Raw genomic sequence first — 15,808 nt, 5'->3', positions numbered from 1 at the left:
GGGAGTATAGCTCAGTGGTATGGGATGTGCTTAGCATGCACAAGGCCCTGGGTTTAGTCCCCAGAGGGAAAAAAGAAACTAAAACAAATAATAGACAAAGAATGTTAAAATTCACAAAGAGAATCCAGAATATAGGAAATTTTACTCTGACCAGCATAATCAAGCAAGCAAATGTGTTTCTGGGGAAGTGTCATCCAAACCATGATAGCACAATTCCCTGATCATTAATATCATTCAACTAACCTGCCTGGCTTGTATTTCATGATTATACAACTATATGATTAAAATTTTGTCTACTGTGGGAAAAAAGAGTCTGAATATGCATATGTTCTCTTGAATTCTTTTTATTTTAACCTCAACTTTCTAATATCGGTTCAATTTTACAAAATCAAACTATTTTCTTATGTCATGGTACCAGACACAGGACAAGGCAATGAGATATATAAAAAGGAGACTCTCAAACTAAACAGTATAGTCCAAAAGAGAAAGGTTATGGGGAGGCTGCCAGCACCTCCCCAAGGGGTCCTTTTTCCTGCTCAGGAGGGTATAAGCCACGAAAGAAAATAAGTCAGAAATAATTAGAGAAGAACAAAAGACAAAGAATCAGAATTATAGTTTTAAAGTAGAGCACCTGATAGATCCAGCCCACACAGGAGCTGAAGCTGGACAATTAAAAAATGGCTCCTGTGGTTTATTTAAGGGGGTACATCAAAGGCAGGGATAAGGTTCCAGGGGTGGAGTCTTGCTTCATCACCTCTCACAGTCAGCAGGTTGACTGGCATCTTAGCAGGTCACACCCATCTCTGAGAGGCCCTATGGCTGCAGCTGGTCACACCATCTCCGGTGTTGTGTGGGACCAGACAGAGCCTAAATAGGGCTCCCAATGTGTCTGGACAGTCTTGGCCAGAGGAAATTTCCACTGGAAGTTCCCAGACACCAGATTCTTCTATTCACCAGGCTCTGATGCTGATGTAGTCCACACATAGCCCACAGATGGATCTTGACTGTTGTTGATCAAGACTAAATTAATACAAGATATTTTTCTCCATGTAAGCCAGGGACCTCCTATGTTTTAGAAAGCAATGCTAAAAATTCTAAAGGATACCAGCCATTACTCTTTGTATCAAAGCAACTCAGCCACTATAACCACCATAGGGAGATCACTATCATCAAGAGAATGGATATAGGCTTTAACTCCTCAAACTGAGGTAAAAACATTTTTTAAGATATAATTCTAATAGGGGAGAAAGGGAATGAGGAAAACTTAGAGGATATGGGATTTGAAAACAGCCTTGAAAATTAAGATTTCAAAAAGCAGGGAAAATTCCCTGTGAGGGGGAAAAGGAAAAAAAAAAAGCATCTCTAAGACTAAGGAAACATGTTGATTTATTAAGTCAACAATATTTATCATGCATATGTGTTGATCACTGTGTTTGACACTAGAGTTGCTGTGAAGCAATTAGACTTATATTTCATTGGTCATAACTTAATCATATGGCCATCCTTAATTGCAATATTGAGAAATGTGGTTTTTATTTTATTCATGTGTTTAACTAGAAATAGGGGATCCCATTCTTAGGAAAGAAGGGGAAAGTGGATTTTGGAAAACAAGTAATCTCTGCTACTTAGGAAATATGCCATACACAATAGAATAAGACAAAAGACCTAGGGTGGTAGTAAAGGAAAGTCTCACATCAAAAACTGCAGCACACTAAAAAACATTTAGTCAAAACTGAAGCCGGAAAGAGTTGGGTGGCACCAGGAAGGGTGTCTCAAACCAACACTGAGAGACCATGGTATTGAGAGAAATTCAACAGTTCTGTTGAAGAGCTTGGGGACAGAACTATGATGGGTAGAATTCAAACTAGAAAAATAAAAAATAAAGCAATTATTAACCCTAGAAAACCTCCAAAAATGAGTATGCAGGGAAACATAAATCACAAAATTCTCCTCATCTCAGTTGTGGAAGCCATTCTCCAGAGGGGGTCTCAGCACTACTTGGCAATTACACTGATTTCCTCTGCTCATCTCTCACCTTTTCACTCTCCATAATGACAAATTCAAACTCCCTCTACTCTCCTCAAATGCCAAGCTTCCGCCCATTCCCCACAAAACAAGCAATTTCTCAGAGAAAAATTCAGTGTAAAAGCAATCTGTCCTTTTATATGACTCTAATATAATCCTCAGCTTTTCTATGGGCACAGAGAATGCCAAGAGCTGACCATGTATTTTTGTGGGATTGCCTAGGCAGATGGGGGAAAAAAATGTGAAAATGCAAAAAAGAGTTTAAGGTATTGCCAAAGAGTGCTATTGACTAACATGACATCATTTGTAGAGTGAATTATGATGTTCTATTGAATGTCCTGACAATCTAGATCCCTTTAAACTATATATAATGTGACAGAACAGGATAGCTGATAGAGCCCTGGGGCAAAACAATAAGTATGTACTTTGGAGTACTGCAAGTGCATGTGAACCCATTCCTGGCAGATAATAAAGGAAGGTCTTCTCCATGTCAATAGTTGCATATGAAATGCCACAGTCTCTATGAATCTAACCTAGTCAAGGGATCATATCAGGTGTAGCAGCTGTGATCCAAATAATTTGCTCCAGGAAGCTTCCCCCTCAATTCCCCAGAACAACACAGACTATTACAAGGACTTGGCATATGAGTGGCAACAATCACTCTGCAGTGCACAGGCAGGAACTCCCTTCCCCTCCTTTTGGGTTATTTTTGCCACAGAAAATAACCATTTTAAATTCTGTCTATAAGGTTATCTTGTTTGGAAAGAGAAAATGGTTCATTCATGTCTGTACTTGTGAATTCACTTTTTTGTTTTCAGAATGGAAGGTGCACTATCAAGGGAAGTCTGATGGAGCAGATTTGAATAACTGGTCTAATTATAGTTATGAACCTCTAACAAAAAGTTAGCATTCTATTGTAACATAGTGTGGCCTTGGTATGTCCTGGAGTCATTCAAATGGTTCATTCAATTATCACACTATTTTCTAACAAGAATTACTTTGTGACCAAGTGAGAAAAGATGATGAGATAACTTATGTACATGCATTTCTTATCTTGAACCAAGATATTGAGAAAAACCAGGTGCAAGCTTATAGTGAAAATGCGGGGGGGAAAAAAACACCAGTGTGTGGGAGAGTTGGTTTATCAGGAGGCTCAAGAAAAAGAGAAGGTAATACAAGCATTAAACTCCCTGTCCCATCTCCATAATTCCTGAACCACCATTGATTCCACTTCCTCCTATGTCAGTCCTTTCAAGGACTCCATCAGCCCCTCTCCTCCACTTTTAACATTTCTGCTGCCTCCTCCAAGAGACATGGGATAGCCTGTAGAATCAGGGCTATCCTCATACAAGCACGGAAAAGGGTGGGTAAGGGCTCTGAGATGTTACTACCTTCCACAACCCACAAGGGCACACAACTTTGTCTTGGAAACCATCCCTAAAGCAAGGCAATTTCTCCTTTGACAAACCTTGTCTCAGATCTAATAACCAGGCAAGTGGTTGGTTTAGTTTGTACTCAGAACCCCATTTTTGGTATCAGACTTATTTGAAAAAAACTAGAGGTCTCACTATAGACAGGATTCTCCAAATGATAGAATTATTTACCTCTATCTATGCAACATATCACCCTTCTTGAGCAGACTTACAGAAATATATACTTGATGAATATTTTTTAAACAGGAAATAAAAGAATGGTGATGAATAAGGCTAGAGAGAGACATATCAACTCCACCTCTTAGACCCAAATGGGACCCATGTTGCTAATACAGCTAGCTGCTCCAAAGGCAGAACTAGCATGGGGTCCAAATGATGGGGAAACGTCTCCTTTCATTATTTTAAGATGCATTCTATTAGGTTTAAGAAAGGGGGTTCCTAGACACAAGTATCTCAACAATATTCAGAAATTATGGCGAAAGACAAATGAAGACTCATTTCAATTCCTAGATAGGATATACCTGGCAGTTTGATACATATGTGTGTGTATATGTATGTATGTGTGTGTATGTATATGTATGTATGTATATGTATGTCTATATGTGTGTATATGTATACATGTGTGTATATATGTATGTATATGTGTGTATATAATTTTATATATATAAAAATAACCCTGATGTGTCAGAAAACATGAGAATAAGAAATATGACATTTATATGGCAGTGTACTCCACACATTAAAGAGAAAACTGAAAAAGAACTAAGAGACTTTGGGGGATAAACCCATCCCAGCTAGTGAATATAATATTTAGGTGCTTAAAAATGGAGAGCAACTTAAGAAAAAAGATGCAAACTGCAAAGCCTCCTTGCTGACTGCTGCATTAGACTTGCAAGGAACAGATCCTTCAAAGAAATATAAGGTGCCCTAGGCAAAGATCAAAGTGCCTAACTTAAAATTGAAGGACACTGGGAAGAAAAGACTGTCCTAAGTTGAAGAAAGTACAAGTAGGATAAAAGGAAAGAGACTGGGGCTCACAGACGACAGAAAATGGAAAATACTCAGATACAGAATGAAAAGGCCCAAGGGAATCCTCGGATCTGAGATACCACATAGAAATTTTCCCCATAGGAGCCCTAGGTAAAACTGACAGTAGAGAATAAGTCAATGGATTTTCTTGAGGACACAGGTGCTACTTATTCAGTACTGACTACTAAACTGGAACAAAAACAACTTTATGGACTACTCACATAATGAGAGTCTCAGAGAAGAACATCCCTTTTGCAACCTTAGGAGTTCCACCTTGGGATCTCACACTAAAGCACAGTTTCTGGTATATGCCAGAGAAACTGACTTCCCTTTTGGGATGAGATCTCCTCTGTAAATTAAATGCTCAAATAACCTTTTTACCAGGACAACTCATTAAAGTCCTCCCTGAACAGGCCTGGAACTTGCAGTTTGCCTTCCTGAAATCCAAGGAACACCTGGAGAAAAGAATACAACCTGAAATCAACCAAGAGGTAAGACCCACTGTGAAAGCAGTTGGGGCTCAAGACAAGGCAAAGAATATTTCCCCAATACAAACTGTCTGAAAGGAGGGGCAAAGGTACCTATCAAAATAATATCCCTTGAGGTGGGAGGGAAAGGGAGAGAGAAGAGAAATTGCATGGAAATGGAAGAAGACCCTCATTGTTATACAAAATTACATATAAGAGGAAGTGAGGGGAAAAAAAGAGAAATGAATTACAGTAGATGGGGTAGAGAGAGAAGATGGGAGGGGAGGGAAGGGGAGGGGGGATAGTAGAGGATAGGAAGGGCAGCAGAATACAACATACACTAGTATGGCAGTATGTAAAAACATGGATATGTAACCAATGTGATTCTGCAATCTGTATATGGGGTAAAAATGGGAGTTCATAATCCACTTGAATCAAATGTATGAAATATGATATGTCAAGAGCTTTGTAATGTTTTGAACAACTAATAATAAAATAATAATAATAATAATATCCCTTAAAGAGGTTGACACACAAGGGATAAAGACCAGTCTTAAGAGTTTCTTGGAGTAGAAAACAAATCCCAAGAACTATTTGCATTTGAATAGTAGGTCCTAGAACTCAGTCAACTCAACAATACTGGTGCACTGTGTTGCCCCAAGGTTTTAAGAATTCCTTCCCCTTGTTTAGGTAAGTTCTGGCTAAGACCTGAGATCTCTCAAGTTAAATTAACACCTATATTTGGGCTTAGCTTTGTCCTGGGGCAGAGACCTTTTGCCTGACTATAAACAGCAATTGCCTGTGTAGATTCTCTCAAAACCCACGGGCAACTGAGGATTTGAGGGGATGGCTGTGTTTTTTAATTTGAATTCCCAATTATGGGCTTATAGTAAAATCACTTTATGAGACCCTTAAGGAACATGGGCTTGGGTGATAGGATGGACTAAGGAATGTGAAAGGACCTTTTGATACAGTGAAGGTGAAGAAGTAATAACCCTGGGACTTCCTGAAATTACAACCTGTGTTCCATTCAACCTGTGTGTTTATGGAAAACAAGGATTAGAGCTTAGAGTTTTAATTAAGCCCTTAGGATATGTGCTTTGTCTGGTGGCATATTTTTCCAAACTACTGGATCACACAGCTGAGGGATGGCCTCCCTATTAGTGAATCTGTGGTCACAGACATTTGTGACATTCTATAGGATACAGAAAAATTCACATTGAGGCAAGTTTGGAACACGAACATGCCTATCATTTCTACTCCGATTAGCAACAGAAAGGAGGCTACTGGCTCACCTCAAGAATGGGAAAATACCCAGACAATCTATTGAACAATCTCATTGTGAAAATACATGTTACCTCCACATTGAATCTAGCCACCTTGCTCCCAAATGAGGCCTTTGACACCCTCCTTAACATAATTACCTGCAGATTATTGAACTATTCCAGTCAGCCAGATCTCTATGCAGCCTTTTTCCTGCCCCCAAACTAGAATTATAGACTGGAGCAACTTTACAGACCAAGAGAAGCATCAGGCTAACAGTGACCTTAAAAACATTAAGGACAAAAGCACTGCCTCCCCAAAGCTCAACTCAGAAGGCATAAGTCATTGTCCTTGTCAGAGCTCTCTTCCTAGCAGAGGGAAAGGGAATAAACATAAACATCAACTCACCATATACCTTTTTGGTACTGAATGCATGTGGTATCATGTGGTAAGAGTACATTTTACTGAAGATAACAGAGAAATCAAACATGTCCCTTAAATCTTGCTATTATTTGATGATGTTCACAAGTCTTCCCAGGTAGCAATATACTATTCTGGCCACCATGAGGAGGAAAGCCTAGGGAATAAAGGGAAGCAACAAGCTGACAAAGATGACAAGCAGTTCTCTGGGTTGGTGACTTCATATCTCTAATTGGATCTCTTGTTCCCCAAATTGACATATTGCAATATATAGGCCCTCATATACTGATAAAGACAAAGAAAGGGTAATGGAATGTGGCTTACCCTTTGACCAAACAGGCCTTGGACAGAAATGTAATGCTCAGGGAATTTCTGATCCTAGAAGCCCTTCTGGAGACTATGATAAAACATATCTACAATAGTACTCATTATGCAAAAGATGTTACTCTCCATTGGATACAGAAATATATTATGGGACCCAATTTACAAAACCAGTTGGTTCCCTTTATTGTCTAGGCTTTCCACCTTCTGGTGACGATAACAGTATACTGCCATCCAGGGAGACTTGTGAACATATTCTAGTAACAGTAAGATTTCAGGGACGTGTTTAATTTGTTATCAAAAATGCCTTACATGTACCAAAAATAATAACTTAAAGGGAGGTACAACCATCGGATGTCCACAAGTTTCAGGGGAATGGCTCATCCAAAGACTGGCAAGTTGATTTCATTCAGATGCTCCAAGCCCTGGGAAATTACAGATGTTAGTTTTCATAGCTACCTTTTTTGGGATGATAGAGGCCTATCCAAATTACTCTGAAAAAAGCATCTAAAATTTTCAAGGCGCTTTCAAAGGAAATTACCCCAAGATTTGGCCTAACATAATTCAAAGTAACAATGCATCTTCATTTGTCACAGCTGTCAGTCAACAGGTGGCTTGAATACTATACATTACCTGGAAACTATACTCTTCTTGGAGACTTCAATCAACAAGAAAGGCTGGGGTGAATCACACTTCAAGAAAAAATATTGTCAAAATCTGTCAAAAAACCCAACTTAACTTGGGATAAAGTAGTAGCAGCTCTGTCACAGATTAAGGTGGCTCCATGAAGTGCACTCAAATTGAATCTTTTTGAAATACTGTGTAATAGGTCATTTCACATTTCTCTCCCTATAGAAGAACATGATGAGTTTTTAAAGGATCATTGGTAACTCAGTATGTACAAACACTGGGGACTATATTAACTTTTACCCATGGGTTTGCTTCCAACAGGTCTGCACACCCCCACTCATGTACTACTTTATCCAGTTCAATCTGACAACAGAGTTCTTCTAAAAATCTGAAAAGAACAAGGACCAGACCAATAGTGGCAAAATGGATAGGAACACTGGAAGTATTTCTAAAGACCAATACTTCTGTCAACCTAGCCAGAGTAAAACCATGGATCCATCACACACAAGTCTGCACCCAACATCTACCCATTCCACTAACAAAGATCAGATTCCTAGTCTGTCATCTCAATAGAGAACCTCAAGTCCTTAAGAAAAAAAAAAATGATAATATTTATCCTTCTCCCTTGATGATCTTGTGGAGAATAACCCTTTCTTAAAACATCCTTTGAAGTCCTACAGGAAGGATCTTTTATAGAGTGTACAGCTAGTAGGAATGGAGAAAATCCCATAGTAAATAGATGGACCATCAAAAATGGAGGCCATCTCAGTATTAGGCTATCCCCTCAATAAAAGGATCTTTGGTTGTGCCAAGAACAAGGGAATACCAGCTTAAGTTTAACACAGCATATCATTAAAACCCCATTAGAGAACACTTGAAACGTGGATAAGGGCTAATTTTGTTAGGAAGGAATACAAAAATCATACCATACAAAATTGTACCTCAATTTCCTTCTATGAAACATTAGAATTAATGTAGCTAGCAAGAGTTCACAGAAATAAGATTACAAAGTATTTTAATCAGCTTTTTCACTGCTGTGACTAAATGACCCAACCAGCACAACTGTAGAGGAGGAAGAGTTTATTTGAGGGTTCACGGTTTCAGAGGTCTTGGTCCATAGACGGCCGGCTCCATTCCTCGGGGCTCTAGGTGAGGCTGAACATCATGGTGCGAGGGAGTGGCCGAGAGAAGCAGCTCACATCACAGTGATTAGAAAGCAGAGAGACTCCCCTCACCCGACACAAATATATACCCAAGGCCACGCCCCCCAAAGCCACTCCCCAATTCCCTACTCCTCCAGCCACATCCTATCACTTCAGTTACCAGTGTTAATCCTTATCAGAAGATTAAATCATTGATTAGGTTAAAGGCTCTTTCTTACAACCCAATCATTTCTCCTCTGAACTTTCTTACAATGTCTCACACATGAGCTTTTGGGGGACAGCTCACATTCAAATCATAACACAACACGCTCTACAAGAGGCCAAATCCAATATCTCAAGGTACAAGTGGCAACTGATAAAGGAATAAAACAGATTATATAATTGGTACTCAAGTATGTACACACCTATTCTGGATTTATAGGATGGCTTGCTTGTGCATTCAGATCCTCCAACATTTCCAATTCCAGGTTAAACAGTTCCATTCCAACACTACTCATTTCACCCACCTTCAAGCAGGAAGTAGCCAGAGCCGTCTCTGCCCCCTTATCAGTTAAGACATGTAGTGGAATTTGGACAGAAGGGAAATCGTAGCTGTCTGTGGTTTTCTTTGCAAGAAAAAGCCTATGCCTCCTTGAGCATGTAGCCCTCATTAATCATTTAAACTAGCTGCACAAGGTTGATTTACTGAAACTTCCCTAATCTTGCCCCACCCCTCCAAGGCTGGTGCAAATGAACAGATTACCAGCAGGTTTCATCAATTTCTTCCTAAAGATAAAAAAAGCTTAAAACCTGTGTTAACACGGTCCTTCAGAATTCTAGTTCACCGTCTTCTCCATCTTGCTGGCTTACCAAATCTTGCTCCTTACTCTAGCAACTTGTCCTGGATTTGTTAGGCCCTTTTTGAGCAGCAAATACAGACTTGGATTTGGCAACACAAGTGTTACTAATACCATCTCTATTTGGATTACAGGCCAAGAGTTCCAAATTAAACTGGGATCATTAGTCAAACTGAAGGCATATTGCCTAAGAAAAAAATAGTTGATTAGCTTAGCATTGCAAATTCAGTTATAAAGTGAGAATAAGCATCAAAGTGACAGAGAACCAAAAAGGGAGGTAAACCACAGGAATGTGATCAAGAAACAAGAATCCAGGATATATACTTAAATTTTATCTCAATGACCTCCCAAACTAGAGCACCATGAATGACTGATAATCCTGAATCATTAAAAAAACATTGATTTACCTGTGCATTTATTTAGAATATCCAATGTCCTCAGGGGCAAGCAAGATGGGGATATCAAAAGACGTACAATAAATATTTGTTTAATTTTGAGATTAAAGGAGTGATACAGTATTTACTGGCTTCTACCCTCAGGAGCTTACAATGAACTTGAAAGACAAAATTAATATAAAATAAAGTTAATTATTAAGTACTTTATTTTAGTATAGTATATTTGCCAAGTCAGGACAGCAGTAGGATTTACTTTATACATACTTCCATTCCAAAAGCTTGGAAAAATATATCAGTAATGTAAGATATAACTCTTGAATATCCAGAATAGTCTTCTGGATAATGCAAGCATAAATAAGTTATCTTCTTCACACAAATTATCCCCCCGAAGTAATTTATAACATGTAATTCTATCTCTAAAAAACAGTTACAATCCCTCTTAAATTGAATATGAATAAACATGTGAAAGGAGCACAAGTTTTAAAACTTCAATGCAAAATTTTAATACATTGGTTTTAACCATTATCCTTTCTTTTTTATTTTTAAATGCTACACATGGGCTGGATTGTAGGTTCCAAGAGTCATAACAACTATAGATCATTCTGTTGGTTAATAATTCATTAAAGTTCTTGAATCTCTGACTGTAAGGCAATAATTGGGAACTGATTTCAGAAACAGAATGCAAGTACTGAATTACAAATTCTACCAGGTCAGCTAAAGTAGGTGGAGAATTCACCTAAGATGGAAGAGTGAAGGTTTATTTTACCCATTTCAAGACTTCTCCACATATTTTGCCAGTTTGAAATAGGCTACGGGAGGGTGAGAATAGTTTAAAAGGTGTATTTCTTATTTTAATGTGTAAATACACATCCTTAAAGGTTAAGCCTATCTCTAACCTGTCATCAGTTCAGTGAAATACACTGCTTTCTTCTTAATCACTGGTGACTTCAGAACATGATTGTCCACTGAGGGGAACTAAAGCCTGAATACAAAGCAATTATGAAATGCAGGCAGCCAGAGGCCAGTAGGTGGGAGAGCAGAAGTACATACTCTGGCCGCACAAACTCTCCCAGCTTAAAAGCATCATATCTATAACTATCCTGAGTGCTACATTTCCTATATGTGCCGGGAATTATGAACACCTGATATATTCTGTATTCTGCATTTAGTAGACAATTTGTTCAATAATACTAACTTGACTTACACTTTACTTTCTCATATTCTGAACAGGGAAATCTAAGTTAAAAAAAAAAAAAAACAATTTGAAAGATAAATTAAGAATAATTTTTGGGCTGGGGATGTAAAGTGCTTGCCTTGCATGCACAAGGCCCTGGGTTCAATCCCAGCACCACAAAAAAAAAAAGAATTTTTAAGAGGCTGGGGTTGTGGCTCAGTGGTAGAGTGCTTGCCTAGCATGTGTGAGGCACTGGGTTCAATCCTAAGCACCACATAAAAAAATAAACAAATAAAATAATTTTTTTAAAACAAGAATAATTTTTAAGGAATCAGGAATCTTGATTTAGACCATAAAGGACTTAAAATACTGTTACTCTGAATTTATTAGTACATCTTAATCATTTTTTGCACCAATTTTCAACATAATTCTTAGATAATATTCCACTTTTAAAAAAAGCTATTAGAAAATTATGATAATTACTTTGGAATGCAATATTTAAAACATTTTGAAAAATGATAAATAAAAACATGAACCTAGTGACACTGAAATCTGCATTATTCCCAAGAGTTCAATGCAAAAAAGATGTTACCTGATATTTTACATTCAGTTCATATCTTTATCTCTATGCCCAGGCAAACACTCTGTTTCAAGACTATTGCTTTGTTTCTTGTAAAGACATTTAACTCATTGTTACTGAAAATATATTTAAAATATTTTATGATTACTTATGAGTAATTATTTATTACCTTTTATATTAGTCAGGGTTCTCTAGAGGAACAGAATCAACAGGAAGTATAATTTTAAAAGGGGGACTCATTAAGTTGGCTTACACAAACAGAAGCTGGATAGTCCACAATGGCTGTTTGCAGGCTGGAGAGCTGGAAGAACAAGTAGCTACACAGTCCAAGAAGCTGAAGCCACAGAACAAGAGGGATCAATGGTTCTATCCTAGTCTGAGATGGAAGACTTCTGGAAATTCCCTGGAGAATCACTGGTAGAGATCACTTTGGAAGAGTGAAAAAGCAAGAGAGATCCTCAGACATCACAGCAGCAATCAAGAACCCATTCAAGAAGAATGGAGTCTGCATCTACTGCTGCTTTCTTGTTCTTCCAACTTTCATTTCATCCAAGCCATCATCCTATTGGAAGGTGCTGCCCATGCTCATGGAGGGTCTCCATTTCAGTTGGCCATCCCACATGCCACTCATTCCTTGACACACCCTGATCAACACACTCTTTAATTCTTGCATCTCTTAATCCAATCAAGTTGACAATTCAAATTGGCCATTACACCTTTCTAAAATACTAGGGTAAGGATCATTGTTATATTCACAATACAAAAATGCTCATAATGTTAAGTTTCCTAAACTTCTTTTTTAATGTTTCACGTGTACTTTATTTCTTCAATATGCCATAGGTATAATAGGTACACAGTGCTTTTACTTGGCATCAATTATAAGTTGGCACAATTACTGATCTCTCCATTCCTTTGGGATGACTCAGCCAACAGGGGACAGGTTCCATTCTATTCCAATTTGTGTTACTATGTGTGTCCACACAGCAATACAGAAAAGTGGCTCCAATAGCTAATACCACATTACCATATTTGTCTGGAAATCAGGTGCTCTGTCTTGCCATTGTTTGCTGGATGTTCAAACTTGGAGACGATTTAGTGCGTTTTTGGCCACGAGAAACATCCAGGAACTGAAGAGAACTGTGGCAACTGAAGCTGCTGGTTTGGTACAAATTTGTTCCAGGTACCCTTGCAAAAGCTTGAATTATTTTTAAGTAACTCACTATACTGAGTTTTTGTAGGTTAAAAAAAACACTGCCTAAATTCATGAAATCCATGCAGCTCATTACTGTACCAGATATTAAAACCTTAAGGACTGGTCCTCATTACCGCTGGGAATTTCTACAAAATAAGCCACTTGCACCACATTTAAATTTACAGGTTATTTTGTCCAACTGTTCAACCAAGAGTAATACTGCTCTAAGAAATCAACTCTAAATTCATGTCTTTGTCTAATTGATACTATTTTTTCCAACCCATATAAAAAATTGATTGCCTAAACATATGCAAAACAATACAATGTTTAACTTTAGCAAATTTGCTAAAGTACTGACAATAAATCAATGTTCTGGAAATTCTTATTTTAACAACTGTCTAGAAGTTAACTTCTAGAAAAATCAGCCTGATACAATGAAATCATTCATCATAATTATACAATATAATTTTTCCATTTTTGAGGCAAAACATAAATATTATGTCCTTTACAAAATGTCTATATACTAAAATTGATATGGCCTATAAAGGTAGCTAGTATAGATGATTCATACCCTTTAGATAAACCAATTGGGCACACATTGTTCTTTTCAAACATTTATATAAAGAAGGAAATCAACATTGGTAGCATCAGTAGGTTTGATTAGCAAGTGTCACCAGGTAGTATGATTGTCTTATCAATAGCTAAAGTATGACTTCATTCTAATCACCATTATAACTGAACAATCTCTAAATTATACCACAAGTTGTAACCCTCCATCCACTACTAGAACATGTCCTGTAATATATGGTGATTCTAAAAGAAACACAATTGCATGTGCCACCTCAATGGTTTCTCCAAACCTTCCAAGAGGAATGCTTTTCTTTAACTGTTCTTCTTTCAAGTCTTTCGTCATATCTGTATGAACAAATCCTAAAACAGAAGTGATCATTCAGAAACTGTTCAAATTATACTGTTTTATTGTGTGCAGCACACATGAATATATTATAACAAATCCCACTGTTATGTATAATTATAATAAGCCAATAAAAATGATTATTCAGTTGAAGAGAGGAGACACTAAGATATTTGCTCAATTTTGAAAAAATGAATTTGCACCTGAAAATGAGATGAATAAACCTTGTTTTGGAGATACAGTTTTGCTATCAATTAAATAAACAATCTACAATTTTACTCACTTTAACTCAATGAACATTTACTGAACACTAAAATATATGATCTCCAAGTATACGGCCAAACTCTTAGCAAAATGTAAAGATAAGCTCATATATGTCATGGATGGATACAGACATGAATAAAACAAAATTCCATTCCTTTGGAAACCTATAATTCATGGAGGAAACAATCACTTATATACACAATTATGGTGTAAGGAAGTCTGGTGAATATCCTTATAGTGGTATAAATAAAAGGCCACAGAAATGATTAAATTTCACTTGAGTGGGAATAAGAGAGTGAGAAGTTGTGTTGAGGGAAGACAGGCATCACAAAAAATGGTCACATGAACCAATTGGCAATTCTGATAAGAACTAGTCAGTTCCATTTGCTATGGCCAAGATAACTGATGATTAGAAAGTCCAAAGTTTCCAATACATGTATAAGAACAAAATCTGGTAGTCATCCAATTCCAATGTGAGTATACACACAAAAATCAAAATTTAAATTGGTATTGGTATAGGTATGCAATAAAGCTTGCACAGAACATTTAAAATATAAAGTTCCCAGTATAAAGTACTATATATTATATTAAGCAACCAATTTTAAATGATAACTGATATATTAAGGAAAAAACATAGATTTGTTAAGAAAATATAAGATTAATCTGAGACATACAACTACATGTTACTAATAAAATGCTTAACCCACAATCAATATTTTATATAGTACTCAATCTTTTAGGTTTTTAAAAAGAAAGTAAATATTAATCTACATGAAAGCAACAGTAGTTAGCAGTAGTTAGGTTACAAAAAATAGATGGACTAAAAATTAGATTGCTACATGATTGTTCAGTGTGCAATCTTAAAAATATAGTTTTCAAATTGGCTTATGTTAAACTAATCATACATAAAATCAACCTAAATATAACTGTCATTGAAAGTACCATAATAAATGTGAATTAAATACTGTCTTAAGAATCAATTAGGCCACTAGTTTATTATACAGACCTATGAAATTTACTTTAGGTTTTAACTTAAAAATAGCTAATATTTTCTTAAAAGTGTTGTAAGAAATAATCATAGATTTACTATCATGAAGTCCATGACAGTGTCCGATTATTAGGGAAAACCTAGAAACAAGTTAACAACAAACTAGTTAAATAAATCATTATATCCACATAATAGAAAAATATGCAGGTATTAACAAATGATGCTATAGAATAATATAAAATGAATGAAAATTGTATATTTAAAGAAAATCATACATGAACTCAGTTATATCACTATTAAAAACAGTGGCACACACCTGTAATCCCAGAGGCTCGGGGGGATAAGGCAGGAGGATCGCAAGTTCAGAGCCAGCCTCAGCATCTTAGTGAGACCCTAAGCACCTTAGCAAGATGGTGTCTCAAAATAAAATATAAAAAGGGCTGGGGATGTGGCTCAGTGGTTATAAGTTCCTAGGCTCAATTGGTATCCCCCCCCCAAAAAAAAATCTAATATATACTATTAACTAAGAAACTATGTGCCAAAATAGTGGTTATCATTAGATACCAGAATTACAAGTGAGGAGTATTTTCTTTGTACTTTTGGGTTTTTTTCAAGTTGTCCACAAAAATACATATTATTTTTGCATTCATACAAAAAGCTTTCAAATAGCAAGGTACAGTGCTGCATGCCTATAGTCCCAGCCACCCAGGAGGCT

At 36.9% G+C, this 15,808-nt stretch overlaps 1 protein-coding gene and 1 pseudogene across 3 annotated transcripts in view; both read right to left on the bottom strand.

Annotated features, from left to right (window-relative positions):
* The window catches only part of Cbr4 (carbonyl reductase 4), a 74,561-nt gene that overhangs the window by 44,731 nt on the left and 14,022 nt on the right, over positions 1–15,808 (bottom strand). For 2 of the 3 annotated variants that reach the window (XM_027927222.2, XM_071610539.1), the window contains one exon: positions 10,171–13,858. The exons of the other annotated variant lie outside the window; for it this stretch is intronic. In XM_027927222.2, the coding sequence (XP_027783023.1) occupies positions 13,680–13,858 (179 nt within the window). In that variant the 3' untranslated portion in view covers positions 10,171–13,679. Of the gene's footprint in view, positions 1–10,170; positions 13,859–15,808 lie in introns of those variants that run through there. 3 annotated transcript variants of the gene reach the window in all.
* Positions 10,171–12,856, bottom strand: LOC139705265 (cytochrome c oxidase subunit 7B, mitochondrial pseudogene; annotated as a pseudogene).

The sequence above is a fragment of the Marmota flaviventris genome, chromosome 3 (assembly GCF_047511675.1).
Source record: "Marmota flaviventris isolate mMarFla1 chromosome 3, mMarFla1.hap1, whole genome shotgun sequence".
Lineage (NCBI taxonomy): Eukaryota > Metazoa > Chordata > Mammalia > Rodentia > Sciuridae > Marmota > Marmota flaviventris.
This window is presented reverse-complemented; position numbering and strand designations above follow the sequence as displayed.